The 25217-nt window shown below is 41.6% G+C and overlaps 1 protein-coding gene across 2 annotated transcripts; it reads left to right on the top strand.

The window, feature by feature from the left end:
• Nucleotides 1-293: 293 nt before the first annotated feature.
• Nucleotides 294-25019, top strand: ssbp3b (single stranded DNA binding protein 3b). Of its 2 annotated transcripts, XM_004067671.5 has the most exons (18): nt 302-541; nt 1129-1201; nt 1309-1370; nt 1443-1527; nt 14376-14465; nt 16371-16445; nt 16654-16716; nt 18144-18204; nt 18293-18366; nt 18459-18523; nt 18597-18645; nt 18816-18851; nt 18944-18998; nt 19076-19140; nt 20812-20890; nt 20985-21013; nt 22489-22590; nt 22851-25019. In XM_004067671.5, exons 1-18 carry the CDS (start codon nt 486-488, stop codon nt 22878-22880), a joined length of 1149 nt encoding a protein of 382 aa, XP_004067719.1. In that variant the 5' UTR covers nt 302-485; the 3' UTR covers nt 22881-25019. The 2 variants fall into 2 exon arrangements, with proteins under 2 accessions (XP_004067718.1, XP_004067719.1); XM_004067670.4 differs by lacking the exon at nt 16371-16445 and having other exon boundaries at nt 294-541.
• The last annotated feature ends 198 nt before the right edge of the window (nt 25020-25217 follow it).

Here is a 25217-nt window from a genome sequence, read left to right as displayed (position 1 = left end):
TTGACATTTTGTCCAAACCAAAAAAAAAAAGTACAAATAACCGGCTAATTAAAGAATAGCCCACTTTTACATTTCCGTGAATTTACAACAGATAATAATTATCTAATGACCACTCTTTATATAAAATGTTGAAAAGGACTTACACTATTATCGAGTTTGAGGATTCCAAAAATTAGAAGTAAAAAAAAACTGGAATGTTTATATTTTTTATAAAACACTGCAAATTTCACATTTGTATTTAACATGAGTCAGAGCGAAACCACAAGAAGGGGGACCTTAAGGCAGCCTGCGTCTTCTCATTGGCTGAATTGGCACTCAGTCAAGCAGGCCCCGCCTCTTCCTCGCGACCACGCTCGGTTGTGGCGTTGGATCGAGGAGGAGTGTGGTTGGAGTGCTTAAGGCTCTCGGCCGCGATGATCTGACAGATGAAATAACGAGAAAAAAAAGAAAGAAAGCGAAGGCGGCCGTCGTCCCTCCGACAGACCATGTTCCCCAAAGGCAAAGGCACCCCGGTGCCGTCGGACAGCCAGGCCCGAGAAAAGTGAGCTCAAACGGTTCCTCCTCTGAATTTTTACCCGGGCTCGCGGTCTGTTGTTCGCTGGACGGGCTAGCTTAGAGGCGATTTCCTCCTGCCGAGAATGGAATTGAATGAACCGCTTGTCTGCTCGCCATTCCTCCTTCGAGCTCCAGTACTCTGCCCGCTCGCGGTTAGACATGTTTTTAGTCAATTTTCGGCTGTTTTTCTTATAATTTTTGGGCGTCGTTTAGCTTTTGTCGTTGACTCGTTCGTCTCCTAATTTTCGCAGCGCGAGCGCGGAAGGAGAAAACAATAACAGCGGCGCGCGACAGCACATTGTTTTCTGCCGTTTGGTAATTCCAGCCCATCAAGGCTGCTGGCGAACACACAACAGGCTGGAGAAGGTTTTTCTCTGTCACATCATGACTTTCATTTTCTTTATTTTCATAGTGCCTCTGCAGCTCCACTGCTTTTTTACCCGATTGTCGTTATGATCATTGTTGGCTGTTTAGAAGCCATTGTTCCCGGGCCTGCACGTCTCCTCCGTCCCTCCGTTTGGGAGTCTAAGACCCGCTGTTCTCTTACGTTGATGTTTTTTTTGTTTCCTGCAGGTTGGCTCTATACGTCTATGAGTATTTGTTGCACATAGGAGCTCAGAAGTCTGCACAGACCTTTTTATCAGAGGTATGTGGAATCTGGGGGGAAGGTCCATCACATTGGGTTCCCCTTTTCTAAATAAAACTCCAATTAATCAGTTAATTCAATTATCTAATTAGTTATTTAATTGACAGATCCGATGGGAGAAAAACATAACACTTGGAGAACCCCCGGGGTTCCTCCACTCCTGGTGGTGGTGAGTCTCCTCTTTTCTGAATGTCATTTGTTGTTGTTGTTGTTTATGCTTCATAACATCACCTGTCTGCAGTGTTTTCTGGGACTTGTATTGTGCTGCACCTGAGAGGAGGGAGACATGTGACCACTCCAGTGAAGCAAAGGCCTTCCATGATTATGTGAGTGAAGCAAAGTGATCTGTTCTATCTTCATTTAGCCCATTATTAAAGTAAATTATATACAGTCCATTCCACTGAAACAAACCAACTAAATAAAAATTCATTTTTTTAAATCAATGTGGGGAAATACTCACTACTACTACTATTCAACTGTCATTGACAAACACAGCTTCATACTAAAATCATAATTTCTGTCAGACTTTTCATTATAAAAAATCCTCCTCATATAATTCATGTTTACAGACACTGTGGGTCACAGTGGTTTATTTACTGGGCTTTACAACCCGAGACAAATTCAAACACTTTTAAGCTGTTGGTGGGTCAATTGTTGCCAACATCAAGCTTTATTGGCTTCTGGGAAAACCGAGCTGATGTCAGCATGTCCTGAGTCAGACCTGTCCAACGCTCGCCCTCTTTGTCCACGCGCCTCTTTCCTCAGTTATTAAGCTGAAAAAAGGTGGTCTTCCCAGAGCTCCATGTTTGTTTTAAGGTGTTCTCTGCTCCTGAGTGTGACCGTTCTCCTTAAATCACAAACGTCCTGCTGTCTTTGTGAATATGAAAGTTGGAAGATGCAGCTGTGCGTCAGGCTCTCCCAGCCTGAATGTGAGCTTTGTTTGGCTGGCATTCCTCCTGTTATGGAAACACTTTTGAATTTGCATGTTATAGTTGTTTTGCATCATCTTATGCTATTTTGAAGAAGGGAGGGTGTTTCCTTTAGCCTCACCCTTTCATGCTTTGAGTCGGTGTTGAAAACTGCATTTGTACGTCAGAGAAATGAGCTTCATTTGTTTGCAAAATTAGACGAATGCTTGATGTAGATTTAAGGACCATAACTAATTTTATCACTTTAGAAAATATATTACCTGTAAAATCATCCTCAGACTGATGGGCTCAATGACCTGATGAGTCAGTGTTGGGTTAAAATGTCGATTTTGGGTATGCTTTCGGCAGATATGGTAGCTGGGGTAACGGACCTCTTCTTTTGCTGGTGACCTAGGATCTGATCTATTTTCAAAGCATTCCCAGTGGTTTTTTTCATTATCAAAATTTCATTTTTAGTCAAAATCCAAAATCCTGTGTTGTTTTCTAAGACAGATGGTTTCTGCTGAGCAGCAGGAACTCATTAGATATCCACCTCTGAGTTGTGGGCGGGACCATTAGCAATGATGAGGCCTGCGCTCATTTCCCATCATCCCTTTGTTTCTCCCGCTAGTTTATAGCCCCTCACAACCTCAACCTAACATTTTCACTGCAACCAAAATGGCGAGCAATATCGGAGATATCCAGTATTACAGTTTAGATCCAGATTCCAGCTCAAACGAGGAAAACAAGGACGGTCATGGATCTATTTGTCTGTAAGTGGATGCATCAAAATGGAGCGGAGCAAGGTGGAGTGATTTTATTTATAAATGTCCTTTATTACCAGAAGAATGCCACAAGATCATGTTAAAACCACAATTTTTTAATGGGAGTGAGTCTTTAAGAAGGGGAACTGCACGTTTAGTTTGAGAAGCAGCCATAACTGGCCTCGGCTGCTTCTATCTTGAGTTGTTTATTTTAAAATTGACTTGTAATATTGAAAAACGGTATTTACTAGTAGCCCCCTCGTTGAAGTATTTGTTGAAATTACAGACAAAAAAGATCAGGAATACATCAGAGAAATGGATGCTATGGTTGCCTTTACCTCAGACCATGTGATACATTAAGCATATGAAGGAACAGTGTATTGCCATTGGATGCGATGTTGCTTGAGAGCTTCTGTGTGGTTAGTTCTCTCTGACATATTGTGGTTGCCCTTTGCTTGAATGTTGGCTCTCTTTGTGATCATTGGAGGGGGGGGTCAAGCCACTGCTCGTCTGTGTGCGTGGATAGCACTAGTCCTTGGACCCTCTCCTTTTGTCTAAGTGGGGGAGGTGAGTTCTGCTCTGCTAACCAGCCCTGTAACCCCCCCCCAGCATCCATACTGGGCTGACTGAACCCCCCCACCCCCACCCCGCAAGGGCTCCGTGGCGGAGCGGCTGATTGATGGCTGTCACAGCGCTGAAGTCAGACTAGAAAAGGAAAAGGGAGTGGCGTTGTGGCATATGCCCAGCATCCACCACGGCAGAGCGGCGGCGGGAATAAAAAAAGAGGAGGGGGGGAGCGTGGAGATGAGAAGGGACGGGGGGGTTGCCGTCCAGTCAGGATGCAGAATGGGCTTTTATGGTGTTGATTAATGGTTAAACATTTACAAGCTAAACATGTTGGCTGGTTGTGAGGGCTCTGTTTTTAGAGGGAGAAGCTGTTAGGAGCAGACGCTCTGGGGTCTGCAGCTGGGTGGTCCTCGCTGTAGCATGAACATCTACATCACATCTCCCTCAGCTTCTTTGAAACACACTTTTAGTCTTCTTTCTGTGTATTTTTCCTTTAAGAGTCATCCAAGTTCTTTCTTTGCTCCTCATGCTGCCCATCCCCCTTGCCCCCACGCCCCCTTTGTTTTTGCAAAAGGAGAACATCCGCCGCCATTCTGCCCTTTTGTAACCCGTGTCAGTGATTCAGGTGTTTGTTTGGCAGAGACAGCTTCATGGTTTGAAGAACACACGTGTTTATATATGCTGAATCATGATTTAGGGGAAGGGCGGTCTGCCCAGAAGCTCCCCCGGGTGATTGTAACGGAGGCCCCAAACCAGAGCTGGTAGCCTCAAGCAAGACAGAGACATCTGCTCGTTTCTGGTAGCAGAAGGTCTGTGTGGAAAAGAGGCTTTTGAGCAGAAGCAGCATCAGGCTGTACGCTGAGCACAGCTGTGGGCTTCAGAGGGATGTGATAAAGATCTGGCATAACATGTCTGGAAACTCACCGTTCACAAAGCCTCTCAGTCTGCCTAACACTTTCTGCTCCTCTGCCAGGGAACATTTTTGTGGTCAATACCTAAATACTTTGTGTGCTTGTGTGTGTGTGCGCGTGTGCATACGTCACTCCAAGAATGGGCTTCCTAAAAGCAGAACAACAAAAGCTAAAGGCTGTTCTTGTCTCATTATATCAGAGCCAGACAGCAGGAGTAAAGAACCATACAGAAATGAAGACCAACAATAGTCCAGACATTCATCTAAAACTGTGATGGAAAGTATAGTTTTATTTAGTAAAAAGTTAATTGATGTAATTCAACAATTTCTGAATAAATGATAAAACCCGCCAACTTAAATGTTGTCAACAATGAATTTTTTTTGTTGTTTTAGTAAATGTAAATTATTATATCTTCTTCAAAGATTTAAAATCAAAGCAACATAACTGCTGCTGAAGAGTTGCCTAATTATTCAGTCACTTGAATGAAAGACAGGCCACTCAAATCCAGTTCTCATTTACAGTCAATGGTTGTACACCAAACTAGCTAACCTGGTCTGTCTCAAGTTACGATTTTGCAGGTGAACCCTGGTGCGGTTCACTACAATGTGCACACAAGGTTGCCTGGTTAAATAAGACCAGAGAGAAGGGATTCTAATCATTTGGAGTAAAACTGTTTTTAATCTGTCAGAATATCCTGGCTGTTCTAAACCTACGTCATTGAATATACATTGAATAAAAACTATATTCTATGCATTTCAAACACCCAGTGTCAGAAATATTTCTGTTCATTTGTTAAAGAGCATATATTCGGGATAACAATCTCTCTATGACGCCATGACACCGAAACAGTCATCATTCCTGTCAGGAGAATAAACTGTCATTTTTTTAAATTCATATTGCAACTCACTAAGGTCACTCCCTCAAACTGACAAGTGGAGCCTCACGTTTTGTTGGTGGATCTCGTCTATCCAGAAGAAGGTTTATCCACAGAATTGTCAAATGTAAACTAGATATTTTTGCATTTTAAGCAAACTGTCATCTGATAAACGAGGGTGTAAACCATCAGAACAAAAGATGTCATCTGTGAATATAGTTTTTTTTATTCAAGATATTCTGGTATAAAATGTTTTTATTACACACATGACTTTAGTGCATGAGCTTTTTTAATCCATCTGAAAATGTTTTTAAAATCTTGATTTACAAGGTTTTAAGGAGACTAACTTAGGCTACGTTCACACTGCAGGGCCTAATGCTCAGTTCAGATTTTTTGAAAAAAGCAAAAAATTTTGCAAGGCCGTTCTCATTTCCAATTAAATGCAAATTTTTGTGACCGTGAAATGACCCAGAAATGACCCGCATGTGTTGGCGTGCAATCATGTTGTGTGTTAGGGAGGAAGGAAAACGATAATAAAAGAAGGCTTCCCCCAGAATAAATGCAATGTACTCTTTATTAACCCGTTCTGGAGAATCCTGGAGAATCTAAGGGTCCGAACGGGGAAGTAAACCCCGGAGGAGGATCTGCCTTGGGTCCCCCGCGCTTCTGACCATGGTCGAAAAGGGAGGGAAAAAAAGTCATGGTGGGAAAGGTTCAACACCACGCTCGGCCATTTCGCTGGAAATTGTTTTTAAAATCACCCGGTTGCGATAAGGGCCCTGGAGTTTGGCCTGAATAGAGCTGTCACCCTAAATATGAATCCAATCGGTGACCTCGCTTCCCTTCCACTGACTGGTCTCAGAAGCACCGTCCGCCATGGTTGTTGTTTATGTTCTAGTTCCCGCCTACTTCAACGCAGAATTATGACGTTTGTATTGTATCGGGTCGGATTCATGTGGCCTGGCCGGTCAGACGGCGGCCACATCTGAAAAGATCGGATACGTATCGGATTCAGGACCACATACCCAATTGGCCTGGGTCGCATTTGAAAAGATTGGATCTGTGTCGTTCAGACTGTCATGAAAAGATCAGGTACAGGTCGCATAGGAGCAAAGAAAATCGGAATTGGGTCGTTTCAGCCTGCGGTGTAAACGTAGCCTTATTTATGTCAAGAGGAAAATCTTAGCTTGGATGCAGATGTCATTGCTTAATTCTTTGGAGGTTGTTTTTTTAATGTTTCATGGTTTGTTGTATTTTAGCAAACAATTTGTTGGTCATAATATTCTAGTGAGTAAATATTTAAAATCCCTACAGACAAAACTGTCTTTTAGAAGATATAAACCTTTTTTACTCTTGAATCTCCTAATGCTATGAGATAATGCCAGAAATTCATCCCTCAGTGGGGAAACTAACAGATTTAGCAGAGACGGTTTGCGTTCACAGCTTCTCCAGTTGTAACATAACTCATTCATTCATCCTCTTGACCGTTTTTCCCTTTCGGGGTCACGGGGTTGCCGGAGCCTATCCCGGCCACTTGGGCGTAGGCAAGGGATGCCCTGGACTGGTCGCCAGTCTGTCGCAGGGTAGAATATCCTCAATCACACGTCCATTCACTCTCACACTCACACCTATGGTCAATTTAGAGTTGCCAATCAACCTATGAAGCATGTTTTTGGACAGTGGGAGGAAGCCGGAGATCCCGGAGAAAACCCACACATGCACGGGGAGAACATGCAAACTCCACACAGAAAGGTCCCCCATTGATGTTCTGGTTCAGGTCCCCCAGCCGGGACTTGAACCAAGGTCCTTCTTGCTGTGAGGCAAGAGCGCTAACCACTGCGCCACCGTGCAGCCCTGTGTAACATAACTGTTGTCTCTAATTAAAAAATTGAATATTCAGCCAGAAGACTGTTCATGCAGGGAGGCTAGTATTCTGGGTCAGGTAAACATAATTTTGCTGGAGACTTGACAGTATTCTTTCAATTACAACACTCGGAGTGGCCCCTCCCCCCTGCGGCATTCCAAAAAGGAAGTACCTGAGGGCTCCAAGAAGCCAAAATCCAATAGATTTCTATCGAGAAATAAACAACTGTTACCCAATCATTCTCTTGGTCAGAATAACCATGTTATTGAGATTTTCATGGTATTTTTTCTGTAGTTCAAATTATTCTATGGAAGCGATTGTGTAGCAAAATTAAAAATAAAGTCAATTCCAAAAATGCTTTTTCATTTTCAAAATCAAGCTGCATTTTTTGACTCAAAATTAAAATGAAAAAGCAATCAGCCAAAATGCTTTTTCATTTCCTTCCTCAACACTGCTCATTCTGTCACTTAATTAAAATGATAAAGAAAATGGTACTTGACATTTCACTTTAAAAAAGTTCTCTGGTAAATGTGTAGCAAAATTCATGTAGAAATGTCTAATTTGACTATTAAAATTGATTCACAGCAATGCTTTTTAATTTTCAAAATGTAAACCAGGGCGAGTCATACCAAAGACTTTAAAAATGGGACCCAATGCCTCCCTGCTTGACACCTACCGGTCCCCCAAGGGGTTGGGTCAAATGTGGAGAACAAATTTCAAATCGTCCAACAACTTCACTCCTGTTTGGAGAGAGTGGTTGCCGCAGAAACGATGGCTCAGTTTTAAGACCAATCACTGATAACTGCTAATGTCTGCCTCCAACATGGCGGCATCTGTATTGCGAAAAAGGCGACTACATTGATTTTATTTGGTTGGAGCCGTAAGTAAACCATTTTCTATGCCAGACGTCACACTTAGTCAGTTCTCAGTCAATGGTGTAAACCTGCTAGAGCAGAGGTGGGCACTCAGGGCCCCATTCCTGCATGTTTTCCAACATGCCCTTCTCTGGCATGTTCTGATTGGCTGGACACACCTGAACCAGGTAATCAGCCATAAGTAGGGCAATACTATTGGATGGACTCACCTTAACCAGGTAATCAGCCATGAGTAGAGCAAGACTATATGGAAATCATGCAGACACACCGGCCCTCAAGACCTGGAATTGCCCACCCCTGTGCTAAAGCCCTGAAGTTAGTCAAACATGTAAACCTCAGAAGTGTTTTGTTGATCATTCTTGTGGACGGACTTGTAAAACACTTTAGTGGCATTCGTGTGACTGTTTTCCTGATGGGTCCCTCTGGCAGATTTGAAGCTGTTCTCTCTCTTAACCCTTTGAAGCATGTTCACCTGATCAAGTCTATTAACTTTTTCTCAGAACTCATTTTTATGTAGTGTACTCGTGTTTTGACACGGGTGGTTGCATGAATAATTTTCTTGTGCATTGAAGTCGTGGTACTAATAAGACATTCAGGACAGACTTGTGTTGAAGCAGACTCTGACAGGCTGATGACTGTGAGGTTTTTAAATGATGGCAAAAGCTCGCTAAACGGGATCCCTTCACATTAACAGACAAGCGCAAAGCAGATTGAACAAGAGTCAACAGAGACCTGAGGTCATCACTGCAAAAACAGGTTTTGATGCAGTAACCCAACTGGAGCAGCAAGAGTGTTTTTAAGTAATTTTAGTTGGCCTAAAGCATATCAGGAGCATATCAGCCATGTTCCTCACCAGGTTTCCTACCAAACCTAATCATGATATTTTTCCTTAAATAATATTTAACAAATTGTGCTAGTCTGGTTACAGCTTTTTCGTGTATTTTAAACACATTTGGACATCATATTATGTTATGTTATATGCTCATACCTTAAGTAAGTAAAAGCTTTTGCAGTTTGATGATAATCTCAGGGTTTTTTTTTCAGCCAGATTTTCAGTTTTCTTCAAAATATAAGAATAGAATAGAACAGTCTGTTAGAAATGAGAAAATTAGACAATCTGTGTAGTTTTTGTGGATGGTTTTGCTCATGGTCTAGTCTGGTTGATATATGAGTTTTAGCTTCATGCGGGCGTTGAGACTTTCATCAGTCAAACGTGATCGTAAGTTGGTCTGAATGTTCTTTAGATGTGAGAGACTGCTCACATGCAGACGTGGAGCCATACATTGTCAGTACACAAACTCACACGCTGCAGTGTTTTGACAATCAGTGCGTCGTTTCACCTCGCTGCCTAAGCCCACTATCCCTCCCCTTTTCCTTCTCAAACATTTGGGGCTCTTTCTCTGAGACGGGAGCAGCAGCTGCAGAGACGGCTATTCGCAGGATTCAGGCTGTTACAAACTTTGTGATAGAACAGATAAACCGATAGTGCCGCAGATTTTTTTTCTCCAAGCACCGCTACTACTACGCCCCTTTGGCATCGCATCGCCCTAGAAGGACTGGTCTAGTGAAACTTTTTTTTAATAATTAAAGATTTGTCTGCGAGCCACATGTGGCCATCAAAAGAGCCAGATATGGCTCGCGAGCCATAGGTTCTCGACCCCTGATCTAGAGTGTGGCTTTAGGGCACCGTATGATAGCATCACCTGTGCCTGTAACTTTCATTATCCTTACGAATACTTCACAATACTTTTGCCACACACACAACAATGATACGTTCCATTTTCATTATGTCCCTTGAGCTAATCGTCAAGGTCTAAAAATATTTTCAGAACAGGGTTATAGATGTTTTGTGAGCTAACCCTAGCTTTAGCATCTTATAAACAGAAATGCTATTCGCACTCGGTAGAGCACTTTGGTAGCAACAGCCTTGAAACTGGTTTTGAAGTCAATGAAATTAACACCGGCTCTCTGATAAGACAAGGTTGCATATAAAGTGGATTCCTGTCTGTTATAAACTACCATTTTTTTATGTCCTATTAAATAATTGTATTTTATTTATCTATCTGCCACGTCTTGAAGTCCTGTCCGAGAAAATACTTGTCTGACATTAAACCGGGTCATGGTTGAATGTTGGTGGATGGGACATCTCATTGGCATAGCATCGTTGTCTAAGGACAACACTGTCTCCAGATCTACACTTGGATTAAACTTTCTGGTTGTTGCTGTAACTCCAGCAAGTTTATCCTCCACTTCTGTCTGGATCCTTTTAAAAATCCTCACATTTCCTGCAGCTTTATATCAGTCCAAACTAAACGCTACACAGAGGTAAAACGAAAGAAGTGGGTGTGTGTGTGTGTGGGGGGGGATTATTGTCTCTCTTACGCAAACCATAGTTGTGTGCCTCGTGGAACAAGCTTTCTTTTTTTTTTCCTTGTGGAACAAGATCCTCTTTGCTAGCTGCCGTTTTCACATCTGCACCTTACGAGAAATGGGAATATCAAGACACCCCAAAAATCTCAAAATGTTTTCACATAAAATAAATCTTCTAAAACAACAAATTCAAACTATTTTATTTAGCGCCTAGCTCTGATTGGCACCAAAGCATTTATTAAAAAATATTTTGATTTATATTCTATGTAACATATACTTTTGTATTTTATTTTTGTTTCCTGTTTATGATTGTAAACGTCTTTGCTTGTGTAGCCTATAAATGCTGTTTTATATACATCTGTGGATTTAACCTATGGTGTAACAGATTAACGCTATATTTTTTCTTTGCTCTTCTTTGATGCACAAACTGTCCGGTTCTCGGCAGAACACGGGTGCACATCCATGTTGTGCCGTTGAAACGGCAAGAATGTTGGGAGAGGAGAAAAGCAGTTCCATTATGCCTGCAGGAGAAATGCAGCGCTGCACACGCATGCCCACTCACTACCCAGCTGCGCAAGCCTGCATGCATTTGAGCCAACATATGAGAACCCTTTTTTAAATGTCTGCAATTAAACAGGAAAACCACAAAACAAGAAGCAATCCTAATCTCGCGTGTTCCCAGATTGAATCTGTGCTCCTGCAGAATCTTTGGAACAGGAATAAGCCTCAGACGGTTGATCAAAACTGCATCTTTGAATGCTTACATTTAATTTTTAAAGACATCCAAACCTGGCATAGATGGAGAATTTTCAGTATGTATATGTTTTTATCAGATTTATGAATGAGACATGATTTTTTTGTAATTAATAGTCACAGATTTGATGGTAACACGTTTGTTTGTCCTTGTTTGTTTCTTCCAGCCAGACAGAAGAAAATGACTGTCAGTTTGTTGTGCGGCTCTGGTTGTAGTCCTGACATCATCCTTCAGCTCACATTTGGATGACTTGTCTGGGCAGTTCTAATCTTGAAAAACAAGTTGTTTTATATGTGCAGCCGTTCTGCTGCAGTTTAACTGAACAGCTGTGGTGGTTTTGTTGGCTTTAGAAATGTAGCAAAGGAGTTGCAGCTTTGAGTTGGTCGTCTTAGAGTAAATATGAGCTTTCCAACGAAAGACGTGCGATTAAATTAAATGTAATAGCAAAGAACAGTTTCAAATTGATGAAAAACATGAGTGGCAGTTTCTACATTGAGTAACTGGGAGTGTCTCACCTGAAGCAGCTTCCTGACAGCTTTGAGAAGAGCCCATAAAGCAAACGGTGTTATGTTCATTTATAAAGCAGGAAGGAAGCTGTTAGATGTTCAATATCTGTAATAAATCTTGTTATCTAATTCATTTCCAAATGTTAACGGTGTTAACATCAATAATAATGTAGTATTTTGAAGGCCCACTCGGGTGAAAATTGTGTTTTTGGTGTTTTTAACATGTACTTATGGCATTTCTCTGACAATGGTGGACATAAAAAGAAACTTAACCTCAAAAGTGCATTTCTGAGCATTTCTTCGTTCAAATCACTGTAAATCAGGAGCAGATGAAAAAATGTCGTTTGAAAAGATCATATTTGTGATGGGAAAAATACGCACAAACTACTCCGCCCCGTTCTGGCGCATCTACTTGCAGACAAACAGATCCATGAACGTCTTTGTTTTCCTTGTCTGAACTGGAATCTGGATCTAAACAGTACGGCTAGAAATCGCTGACATTGCTCACCATTTTTGTTACACTGCTACACAGGACACAGGTCTTTTTATTTTTGTCTCAAAACGACATAATCATAATGAAAAGACCACTGGAAACACTTGGAAAATATATCAGAAGATGATCAGAGTGGGACTTTAAAGCAAAATGCAGCTGAATCCAGTGCCTCTCGCCCAGGAAAAAGGACCGTAAACTGCTTTACAGTGTTTGTTTAAATAAACTATGCTCAGTTAATTCCAGCCAAAAAAAAGGTGAAACTATGAGGTGAAAAACTGTAGCAGATGTGATCTATATTTCTATTCAACTAAATTAATACACTCATCATCCATTTTTCTGAGTTTATACGTTTGCTTTTAGACGAATGCTATAAAATAGTTCATTGTAAAACACTAGTAGGTAATGCGAGTCACAAGTTCATCATTTTCAATTTATCCTTAAAATAAGCTAAAATAAAATTAACACCTTCAACAAAAAAGGAAATGTCTTAAGTAAACAACAAAATGGGTAGTTTTTGCAATTCAGTTTTAATCTCCAAATATTATTTTATTTCTGAGCTTTGGAACTTTTTCTTTTCTCCTTCTTTGTCGTCATGTGAACAGTATTTACTGCAGAAAAATCAGGTGGTTTCTAGTGGGTTAAGCTACCTATCCTGAAAAAAATAAAAACTTCTGATTTTGTTTTATTTTTTTAAACAGTATCACAGAAAATATATAATTTTTCCTTTTAGATCCATTTAGAATCAAATAAAAAAAATTCCCACTTCGATCTTCTGATTTATTTTTCAAAGTGTTCCCAGTGATCTTTTAAATAATATTTATAATTTAACCAAAATCCCCAAATCTGTGTTGTTTTCAAGGACATAGTTTCTGCAGAGCAGCAGGAGTTTGTTACAAATTCACCTCTGAGTTGTGGGGGGGAACTGTTCGCCCCCTACCCCCTTCCCCTCCCTGTTGCTGAGACTTCGGAGCTACACCCGGCATGTTTTCTACATCACAAATACGATCTTTTTCAGACAGCATTTTTTCGTCTGCCCCTGATTCACAACGATTTTACTAAAGAAATGCTCAGAAATGCAATTTTAATCATACTTTTCTTTATAAATGTCCTCCGTCATCAGAAAAATGCCACGAGAACATGTTAAAAACCCCATTTTCTTGAAGTGGGTCTTTAAATCCTATTTTTAAAAATTGGTTTTGCTGTTAAAGGGTAGTTTGCTTCATTTTAACAGTTTGAACGTTTTTTTAAAGTAGGTTTTAGCTCTATTCTGTTTTTCACATTCCATTTCAGTGTTTTATTTCATACTAGTTTGGTTGTGAGGTGAAGCTGAGGTTCCCTCACAGAAGTATCTGCAGCATCCACGCTGCTTCTGCTTGAATGATTTGTCTGTTTTGCACTTAGCTGATTTTTCTGCACCGTCCTGTAACACCACCCAGCGAAGGGGGGTGGGAAACGGGGTGCCCATGTCACGGTGGCGCTCAAATCTGATCAGATGCGATTTTTCCTGCTGGTCTCACTTCTGCTCCCACTGAGGAATTTCACACAGAGCCATGCAGGAGCAGTCTGAGCTGATATAATTAGGGAAGGTGCAGTCGATAAAAGGGAGTGTGTTGGCTGTTGGAGGGGGGATGCAGGTCTGCGTGGAGGCTTTAGAGCTTCATGTGAGCGTGGATGCTGATGTTTGTGATTGTTGCTTGTTTGCCTGCATCTGTGCTTCAGGATGAGCAGGCGGCGCATTAACAAATGGAAGGGAGGGTGGTGTTCTCTGGAAGCTAAACCCCACAGTTCAGAAGACATTAGCTCATCTCAGATTGCTTCAGCTGCAGGGAAGAAAAATTCAGTCAATTAGGAGCGTGTGACCAAAGCAAATGGCACATTAGTGAATTAGGGCTGTGGTTTGAGCAGGAAATAGGCCCCGCTCACCCCTGCTGTGCAGCAGCACTTTGCAGCCACTGACTCGGTGCATCCCACTGATATTTATCTGATCTGCTGGATCCTAATCAGCAGGGCTCAGACCTCAATAAAGACCCCATTAAACCCTCACTGAGGTCTCCAAAAGCAGCAGGGCAGTTTGTTAAATTGTGTTAAGTGTTAAAAGACATTTTGTGGAACTGTGTTCACCTTTGTGCACCAATGACTGTCCCATTTCAAAGATGGGTCTTCTCACCTTTCTTTGATACAAACGTTAAATGATTTTAAAAAAAAAACCAGAAGAAAGTCTTAAAGTCAGCTGACGAAATGAAGCACAGTGGGAGGTTTTCATGTTCTCGTTTGCCTCTTCTTCTCAGAGCGCAGCAGCAGCCCCCAGCCCAGTGATGGGAGGAATGCCCCCTGGTGAGGGGATGCCAGGAGGGCCTATGCCGCCAGGCTTTTTCCAGGTAAGTCATCCAAAAGGCAAATATTTACCTAAAGAACGGTTTTTGGCGCATCCTGTTTTTGAAGTTCAATAGCTTTAAAATCATAATAAATATCATTTTCATGAAAGGACACAAATGATTGAACTTGTTTTCCAACAAACCCATCAGTGTTCGTAAAACCGTCTGTTTGTTGTGTTGCATGCAGCTCTTTCCATCTCTGTGCATGTGCGGCCATCCCTCATTTATCAAGAGTTGTATTCTAAAAATACCCGCCGCGATAGATGAAATCCACAAAGTAGTCAGCTTTAACTATAGATGTTTTAAGGCTGTAAATCCATCACACTTCATTCACTGACATGAACAGACTTTTCTCTCTTGTTTGAACTTTCAAAGTTCAAACTTTTGTAGAAAAAGTCACATGCATCCCTACGGGGGGTGGACCCGTGCAGGTTCTGCGGGTTTTGTGTTGTCTGGGTCTGTGGAGGGTCGTAGAGAGGAGCGGCTGCATCTTAAGAGGACTGCAGGTGTGTCGGGCAGTTCCCTTGAGGCTCGTACGGTCAGCTCAAGGGACGCCATGAAAATGGAACGAACCCTTATCGTGCGTGTGGTATGTGTATTATGAAGTTTTCGTAAGGATAATGGGTGATGCTGTTGTACAGTGTCCTTACGCCACACTGTAGTCATTAGTAAGTTATGACCACAGGTGAATGCCGCACACACGGGTGTGCACGTCATACACAAGTGCCTATGGACGCCTGTAGGATGTCCACACAAACTGCACTCGGATTGTCTAAATTCCTGATTTCTATCAGTCAGGCTGTAGCAAGGAGCGTGCACGTATCACGTGAACAGCACTAACGGGCTCCTTTTGCAGTCCACAGGATTTTGGGGGGGGCTGAAAAAAAATGAAAAGTTGGTACGACACGCCTGCATCTCACCTACTTTCATCCTTACATATTGAAGTGTTCACTACGATCTGTTGCCAGCAGCATGACTGTAGAAAAAGATCATGAACATTTTCTCTCTACGGGTTCACTGCGTGGTCTACCACCTTGATATTTACTGCCTGGCCTGTACGGGGTTAACAAATGTTCACCTCATATGTATCTACATATAAGGTCAGTAAGGCATAAGTCCAGATAGCGCTGATAGATTAACTTAAATCTATCATGCTGAACACAAGACACAGCATATTGAGGAGATCGATTGCAATCAGGATACAGAACACAATACACTGTCAAAAGAAAGATTTAAAAAAATTCTGAAAAGAATATCAGCACCTCAGGAAGTTGAAGTTTTTGCAGACACCTGACTCATTAGAAGCAGAATAAAACTGCAATATTAGCCCCCGAGTGAACCGTGTCAGCCAGTTTACAATGCACTGGAAGCACTGTGAGTCACTGCCATCATTCTAATACCAGAAGACATTTTGAACACATTTGCGCTCATGCTTTTCATGGAGAAAAAGGCGACGGCGTAGGCTTAATTACAGCCCTCACTCTCAGATGAGCAACATTAACATGGTGGTGTTTAGTGTTGTTATGAAGCTAATTGCACAGAGCTTAATTGATGCTGTTAATTGAAGGAAATTAGCACTGATAACACGCTGCATGCAGGAGGCTTCTCAGTGTTTTTGACTGACAGGCAGAAGCACACACATCCTCCCCATCTCCGTCTCTTTTCTTCAGGAATTTCATTTGCTTCTTCCCCTCTGCCTAGTTCCACTTTAACTGTTTGCTGTTTGTACGTTGGCGCATTATTTTTGTGTATTTGGCCCAAAACCTTTGTTCTTGCATTCCAGCTGTCCTCTGGCCTGCAGTAACCCTCTCTCTGCTTTCTCTCGCACCGTCTTTCTCCTCTTCATCTCAACCCCCACCCCTCCTGTCCTGTCCTCCCCCTGCGTCTTAAATTCGAGTGACTCTGCAGGGTCCTCCTGGTCCTCAGGGCTCTCCTCACCCCCAGCCTCCTCCCCCTAACAGTATGATGGGACCTCACAGTCAGGTAAACGCTGCATTTCTTCCTCGCTCCTCCTCTTTTCCTGCGGTTTTGGCGTCTGCACTTACCTGGTGAAGCTTGTGCGTCACGTCATGCTTTCGCCTTCATCTCAGCTTATGCTTGAATTGGGATTAAATGAAACTGCAGTGGATCTTCCACTGAACATGTCTGCTCTCCGTTCAACTCTCAAGGAGCAACTCTGCTTTTGTTGTAGTCCTTCATGTCGCCTCGCTTTGCTGGAGGACCAAGAGGCCCTCCCATGAGGATGGCCAACCAGGTATGTAAAAAAAAAAACTAACTGTTCACAAACATTTAAATATTATTTATCACATATTTTTAATCTGATGTCAGAATTCAATCAGAAAATCCCAATCTACATGTTTTGGTCTTTTATCTGATTTTATTTAGGAAAATTTACTTTTAAAGGTCCTGTTAATTTTGACGTCAGACCTGTTTTTGGTAAACAATGCGGCGCTAACAGTCATAGCGTTAGCTTTGCTAATGTAGGAACAAATATTTCTCCAAAAAAAATGCCTTGTTGTGGAGAAATAGTTTTGTTGACACATGTGCAAATGTAAAACTGTGAATCAAATGGGATACACGCAGATGCATAACAGCAATTATTCGCCTTTTGAGGAGAAATCCCAGTTTAAAGGCCCGTTCACACCGGGACGAATTTCGCCGGCGATTTTCGCCAACGTTTAACGCCTCGTCACTAAACAAAGGGCACCAATGTGAGTGTGCACACCGACGCGCAAAAACGCCACGCGTCAAAGCGTCACTTTTTTAAAGAACGCCTCGGGTTCGTTTTTTTTTTTCCGACACATCGCGTCAAAATCTATTCGACCAATGAGAATGGCGCTTTTGCACACGTGTCTGGAGCTTCTGAAGTTACAGTAAAACACAACTTGGGGGCGCTCAAACACAAAACTGCCTTGCTGAGCACACATACCAGCGAAGAAGATAGACGCCGAGTTGCATCTACACAGCAGCGAAGAAATAATGACGGACATTCTAAAATATCCCCGAACCAAGCACCAGTTGGAGCAACCGGTGCTTGAAATATTCATGTTTTCTTTGTATGATACTGACAAGCGCGTAAATACTTGCTCTCTTCTTCTGAGGGAAAAGCGACTTTAAGAAGCGTAAAGTTGCGCAGCGCCACCTTGTGTACAGGAGTATTTCTGTTTACATTGAGCGCCATCTAATGTCAGGGAATGAAATTGCATGTTCGCTCAGCTCATCGTCAGCGAAAATCGCCTGGGTGTGAACACAAAAAACGTGGCGAAAAACGCTAGCGAATAACGCCTGGCGAATATTCGTCCCGGTGTGTACGGGCCTTTACTCTGAAATGTAATTTTTTATTGGTATCAGATTCAAGTCCCTCTCTGATTATCTTCTGATCTATTTTTCAGTGTTCTTTTTACGCCGATTATGCCATTATTAGCTAAAATAAAAAAACTTTTGTCGTTTTCTACAACATAGTCTCATAGACCCGGTCCATGAAGTTGGATGGATCAGAGCAAAGCGGAGCAGGGAGCTTGTGGCCCCGCCCACAATATTTTCTACATCACAAATACGATCTTTTTCAAATGGCTTTTTTTCATCTGCTTAAGAAATCTAATATAGATTAGATGCTTGGTAAATAGGCTCATTGCTTGTATCTGAATCAGAAGTTTATTCTGTCTTGTGTTCACCTGGTAGCCCCCAGGTGGAGGACCGGGTCCCCATCCCATGTTACCCAACATGGACCCGACACGACAAGGTAAAAACCAGTCTGCAACTATGTCTGCAAAGGATTCACACGGCCAGTTTCTAAGAAAGTTCCCATGAAATTCTTTTGCCTTTTCTAGGTCATCCGACTTTGGGGCAAATGCAGAGGATGGGTGGCCCCCGAGGCATGGGGCCCATGGGGCCTGGCCCTCAGGTAAGGCCCCAACACGTTCTGTTGGTGGTCTTTTCCATGTGTTCTCCATTTTTAAAAGCGTCCCTTTTGAAGAGTGTGTTTGATCTCCTCAGAGCTTCGGTGGTGGGATGAGGCCCCCACACAACAGCATGGGCCCCGGCATGCCAGGAGTAAACATGTGAGCTGCCTTCACAAACAGATGCATGGAAATGCAGAAAAATGAAAGCACTAACAAATGTCTCACCATCCAGGGGCCCTGGAACTGGTCGACCGTGGCCCAATCCCAACAATGCCAACTCTGTGAGTAATGATGCTCAAACAGAACCTTTTCCCGCGTCTCGCCTGTGCAGTTCTAATGTGGGATATGGTGTTATGTGTCAGAGCTGGACAGACCTTCATAATCGGATCAAGATGATCAAATGATGGACGAGTCCGAAAAAGGCTTTAAACTCTTGTTTCTTTGCTTTCAGATGCCTTACTCATCACCCTCTCCCGGCGCCTACGGGGTGAGAACTTTATCCCAACAACATTTTTATTCCACAGAAACCTCAATGCTAAAAAATAGTTCTTCCTTATGTTTGTGGTTGCTTCTCCATAGGGGCCATCTGGAGGTGGGGGTCCTCCAGGAACTCCCATCATGCCTAGCCCTGCAGGTCAGAACTTCCCTCAGCTTTTTAACACTTCTGCTCGTCTTTTGAGACTCACGCTGTGACGTCTGCGCCTCTTCCAGACTCGAACAACTCTGGCGACAACCTGTACACCATGATCAACACTGGACCTGGAAACCGAAATAATGTGAGAGCTCAACCTTATCGATGTGTTGTTAGGAGTTTCACTTTCTACATGTATGTGGTAAGAGCTGCCATCTTTGTCATAGAAAACAACAATTCTAGTTTTAGTTTAGACACTTCAGCTGCAAAACCAGGAAACTGCCCTTCATGAAAACCGTTTTCATACTTTAATTCTTCCTCAGACCTCAGACGTGTTTGTGTTGTATTAACCTGCTCTCGTCTTTCACAACATTGCATAACGGTGGAAATTGGTCGGATAAAACTGATCAATACACACATTATCCTTAGCCGTATCTTGTTGCAACTGAACTGGAAAAAAAAAAAAACTCAGAACAGAGCAAAAACGATGCCGCTTTTCTACAACAAACCTCGACTTTGTTCTTTCCAGATATCTCCATTGTTTTTTGTTTTTAAAATAAATATTTTATTAATTAAAAGCAGAAAAACGCGTGGACAATAAAGCTATTTGATTTGATTTCCTTTCATTAAAAAAAAAAACAAAGTAAAATTAAATATTAGGATAAACAGAAAGTGATAAAGTGCTCGGAAAAGGAATTCTTTCAAGAAGAATCGTATTCGTATATACGCTGAACAAAAATATAAACGCAACACTTTTGTTATTGCTCCCATTTTTTATGGTATGAACTCAAAGATGTGAAACATTTTCCACATACACAAAATAACCAGTTCTCTGAAATATTGTTCACAAATCTGTCTAAATCTGTGATAGTGAGCACTTCTCCTTAGCCAAGACAATCCATCCCACCTCACAGGTGTGCCATATCAAGATGCTGATTAGACAGCATGATTATTGCACAGGTGTGCCTTAGACTGGCCACAAGAAAAGGCCACTCTGAAATCTTCAGTTGTATCACACAGCACAATGCCACAGATGTCGCAAGTTTTGAGGGAGCGTGCGATTGGCATGCTGATAGCAGGAATGTCCACCAGAGCTGTTGCTAGGGAATTGAATGTCCATTTCTCCACCATAAGCGTCTAAGTTATTTTCATGGTTCATTTTCCCACCCGGAAGTAAAACGACTCAAAATACGGCTTTGGGTTTGTTTATGGTGAGGACCAAGGATAAACAACCCAAAAGTTTATAGAAGCCCTTAGTCTGCTTGAACTGTTGATGCTAACATTTCAGCTAAAGTTTTGATTTAAGTCAATTTAAGATGATTTGTTACATTTGGTCGTATACTGAAAATGTATTTTTTTTATTTTTAGTAATAAAAAAATGTTTTTATACAACGTTTAGTTAAAATTGACCAGAAGTGGAACTTTTCTTATAAAAATTAGAATTCTTACATTTTTACATTTAAAACAGATTTTCCATGGAAATATAAGAAATAGATTTTAAAGAAAAGTCCTAAATGATGGTTAGATGCTGCGGCACGCCGTCTGCTGCTTTAAATCAGCCTGAAACCTGCAGCCCTTCTGTTCTACTCTGAGTTCCTTGGCGGTTGAAGAAACCACTGCTGGGTTTCTTCTGGTCCAGAGTGTGCTGGGAGTGCGTCCGCCTGTGGATGACCCTCTTTTACGTTGGCTCCATCACAGTTCACGTCCAACTCTTAAGAAACATTTGGAACGGATGAACAAACTAAATCAGATCCACCTGGAAGGACAGCGGGGCCACACTGGCTCTGATAAGTAATGATGCCTTTTCCTCTGGCAGTTCCCAATGGGCCCCGGCTCTGATGGGCCCCTGGGAGCCATGGCTGGGATGGAACCACACCACATGAATGGATCACTAGGTAACACACTGCTGTTTATCTGCTCTCCTCATTCTAAGGAGAGGAGTGAAATCACAGAAACCCATTTCTACTTTTCTTGTCGTCTCTCCTGCAGGATCTGGTGATTTGGATGGAATGAACAAGGTAACGGCAAAACCGTCCCGTCTTCATAATCCGATCTGTGGTGACAAATCAGGATAAGCTTAAAGTGAAGGAAAAAGCAAAAAAAAAAATAGACAAAAATCTGAAAACAGTTAAAAACTCAAAAGTATGCATTGTAAACGTGACAAAAATATTAGTTACTAGTAACTTGAAAAAAATACTTTGATTAAAAATAAAAACTATAGACCTAAAACTGTTACCGAATGTTGTTTTGAATTGACATCTTCACTTTAAGTTCTCAATTTACAGTTTTAGACTTCTTGTTTTTGCCTCATTTTATGTGTGTGTGTGTGTGTGTGTGGGGGGGGGCTTTGAGCACATTGGCTACTGGGACATGATTGACATCTGGTTATAGAGGTTGTGGTGACGTCATTTTCACGCCAGAACAGCGTTTGTTGTTGTTGTCGTCCCTCTGATGTGACCTACAGTAGTGATGATGCTCTTCCAAAGTTTGGTACAGGAAATGACGTCACCATAACCTCTATCACCCAATGTCCATCATGCCCCAGCAGTCGCCAATGCATTCAAAGCCCCGCCCCCACATAAAATCAGGGCAACTACAAAAACACAAAACCTGAACTGAAACTGTATATTGAGAACTAAATGTGAAGAAGAAGAGAAACAAAGAAAACTTGACAAAAGCAAAAATTGAAAATGCAGCGTTCGCTCAGCTGATCGCAGATTTTTTTCAGTGTAATTTAACATTTTTCCGTCTCTCCTGTACAGATTGAGATGTACATAAATCTTTAAACACGATCAGACCTTTTACATTCTATAATCCAGGACTTATTTTTCTATGAAGCTTTGAACTTTGAAGGTTTAAAGGAGAGAGAAAAATGTAAAAAGGCTCTACAGCTTTAAAACATCTGGAATTCTACTTGGCAGATCTGACCTGTCGCAGGTTATTTTTAGAACAGATAAATTAGGGAACAGCAGCTAGAAATAAACATTTTCTTCAGTTTGGTTACCAAACAAGTTTTCAGTCAGTATTTCTTTAAATCGACATTTCTTTTCCGTTTAAAGTGACTTTGGAGTTTAAAACTGTTTTCAAATTATTTAATTTTGTTTTATTCAAATTTACAGTCGGATTTTTCATTCACCTAAACCTGTTAACACAGAAGACGCCTAAATAAGGCGTTCTCTTTGACACACCATAACCGTTTACACAATCGACGCAGAAAAAAGTGGCCTTTTGTTTCGGGTTTGTGACCTTATGCAACCCCGATATGCAACAAGTTACTAACGTAAAGCGGTTGCATGAAGGCGCTTTTCTCTGCGTTGGAGTCCTCTGGAATGGCGTTTATTGCATACACGGTTGAAGAGTGAGGCTAGTCGAGAGAATGTCAACACACTCAACCTAAAGCTCCGGTTCAGGAGGCTTACGCTGATCTTAATGTGAGGTGAAGTGCTACACATAGAAAGAAAAGAAGAAAAAACGCCTTTTTGTGTTCTTCTAGAATTCTCCAAACAATTTAAGTGGCATTAGCAATCCTCCTGGGACCCCACGGGATGACGGAGAGCTAAGTGGAAACTTCCTCCACTCCTTTCAGAGCGAGAACGTGAGTGTGTCTTCTCATCTGTCGCAGTTCGTCACAAACGCCAGACAAGAAGTCAAGTTTCTTTTTTAACACTTTGAACACGTCTTTCTGTCTAAAAACGGCATCATCGTAATTAAAAGACGACTGGGAACGCTTTGAAAATAGCTGATCTGAGGGGGACCTTAAGTTTTCGCTGTAAACCTGCGCGCAGCAAGACGCCATCTCTTCATTGGGACTCGAGCTGCCGTTTGGGGTAACGTTCTTCCTCTTTGTTTCCTCAGTATTCTCCAACCATGACGATGAGCGTGTGATTTTACCCCCTCAAGCCCCCGCCCAGCATTATTGCCACCATTCCAAGGATCTGAACTCACAAGGCCAAACACTTCAGCGCCAAATCAGGGACACGCGCCATTTCACTTCCACACTAATGCCAGAGAAAGCGAAAATGTCTGGCGTCTTCAGCTCCTCACTCAAAATGAAGGACATCGTCTCCCATTTCCCACAATCCCACGGTGTGACAAAACCAGCTTCTGAGGCGTTTGTGGTCTCTGTAGAACCCGCCCCGCCCACCCACCGGTCTCCCCAGCGAACCAGGAAAAAAAAGGTTTACCTCTCGTGCATTCTCGTGACGGCTGTGTGGTGGGGGGTGCAGGAAATGTCAGCTTTTGTCTCTTAACACTGGAGAGTGTGCTTATGCATTGTGAGCTTGGAAAGTCATTGTTTTGTTTTACTTTTCGCCGTGCTTTCTTTCCCAAATGTTGGGCAACATAGGACTTTAATTCCACCTTTAATAATTATTGTAATTACTCCCAACCCCCGCCCCCAATACCTCCTCCACTTGTTAAGTTTTTCCTGCTTAATAGGTGAGAATTAATGAAAGAAAAATGATTTTTATTTGGACAGACTGTCAAAATAAAAGCCATATTTATTTAAGTGAAAAAATCAGTGATTGACTTTTATTGTGATGGCTAGCTGTCAAAATAAAAGCCTTATTATTTTACTTAATTAACAGAAAAGGTGATGGGTTTTTATTGTGATGGTTCTCTGTCAAAATAAAAGCCATATTTCTTTCACTTCATTAAAATAATAAGTGATAGACTTTTATTGTGATGGTCCAATATCAAAATAAAAGCATATTTCTTCAAGTGAAAGAATGAATGATTGACTTTTATTGTGATGGCCAGCTGTTGGAAAAAGCCAAATAAATAGAAAAAGTGGCAGTTTTTTGATGTAACAGTTTGCTGTCAAAATAAAAACTCTGTCACTGATATTAAAGAATAAATATTGTAATGGCCTAGTGTCAAAATAAAAGCCATATTTATTTTACTTAATTAAAAGACTAGGTGACAGGCTATTATTGTGATGGTCCACTGTTAAAATAAAAGCCATATTTTTTTTCCTGGAGTGAAAGAATAAATGGCCGATTTTTATTCCGATGGCCTACAGTCAAAATAAAAGCCACAGTTACTTCACTTAATTATAGAAACAAGTCATGGGCTTTTATTGTGATAGGAAGATGTCAAAATAAATTCCATATTACTTTAACTTAATACAATAAGGGACAGATTTTTATTGTGATGTTCCCCTATAAAAAAGCCAAATTCTTCACCAATTAAAATAATATGGAACCGACTTTTATTGTGATAGTCTGCTGTCAAAATAAAAGCCATATTTCTTTTACTGAATTAAAAAAGATTTAGTGACAGACTTTTATTGTGACAGTCCAATGTCAAAATAAAAGCCATATTTCTTTCACCTAATTAAAAGAATGAGTGACGGACTTTTATTGTGATGGTCCACTATCAAAATAAAAGCCATTTATTTCCCTGAAGTGAAAGAATAAATGACAGACTTTTGTTTTGGTGGCCCGCTGCAGTGCCCAAATGGTTCCCCACGGGGTCACCTGGGACCCCTCCATCGGCACAGCGAGGGAAGCGAGTGCATGAGTGCTGAGGGTCTGTGTACAACATACTACCTAGTGCTGCTCCTCTGTATGGACACCTGCTTTAAGATGTGGCGTGTATCTTTACCTGCCTGTGCTTAACACTCTGTGCTCTTCATCCTGGTCGCCCGCCGTCGTGTTGTCTGTTTTCCTTCAGTTTCGATGAGACGGCCGTTTTAACGTCCTCCATCATGGTTGTTCAGGCTTCCCTCCTGTATCACCCCCCCCCCCCCCCCCCCTTGCCCACCCATATATTTTTTATATTTTGATACAGACTTTGACTACATATATTTGCCCCAGTTATCCAGCTAGTCAAAGCTTTTTAAACTGATTCTAGTAGGCATCAATATTAACTTAGCAGCAGTCTTGTAAATGTGATGAACAATTTGTTTTATTTTTTTTTCTGTGAACATTATACACATCTGTTCTATGTTGCCTTTATTTGCTGAATTCTTTTTAATTTTATTTGAGGAAAGATTGCTTGTTAATATAATTTTACAATAACTTATTTTACGGTGTCTCTTTTATGGATTCCCAAACTTTTGTTTTTCCATTTTTACCTGATGTTAACCTGTGAGACGCATAGAACCGAGCGTGACGCCGCCATGTTTAGTCTTTGGTTGAGGGTGCAAATCTGCAAAAAGGAGTTGATTCTGGCGCCGTGCCTGGCTGTCTACAGTGCAGCCAGAGGATGCAGGATTCAACG

This window comes from Oryzias latipes, chromosome 4, assembly GCF_053564925.1.
Source record: "Oryzias latipes strain Hd-rR chromosome 4, Olatipes_Hd-rR_3.1".
NCBI classification, from domain to species: domain Eukaryota; kingdom Metazoa; phylum Chordata; class Actinopteri; order Beloniformes; family Adrianichthyidae; genus Oryzias; species Oryzias latipes.
This window is presented reverse-complemented; position numbering and strand designations above follow the sequence as displayed.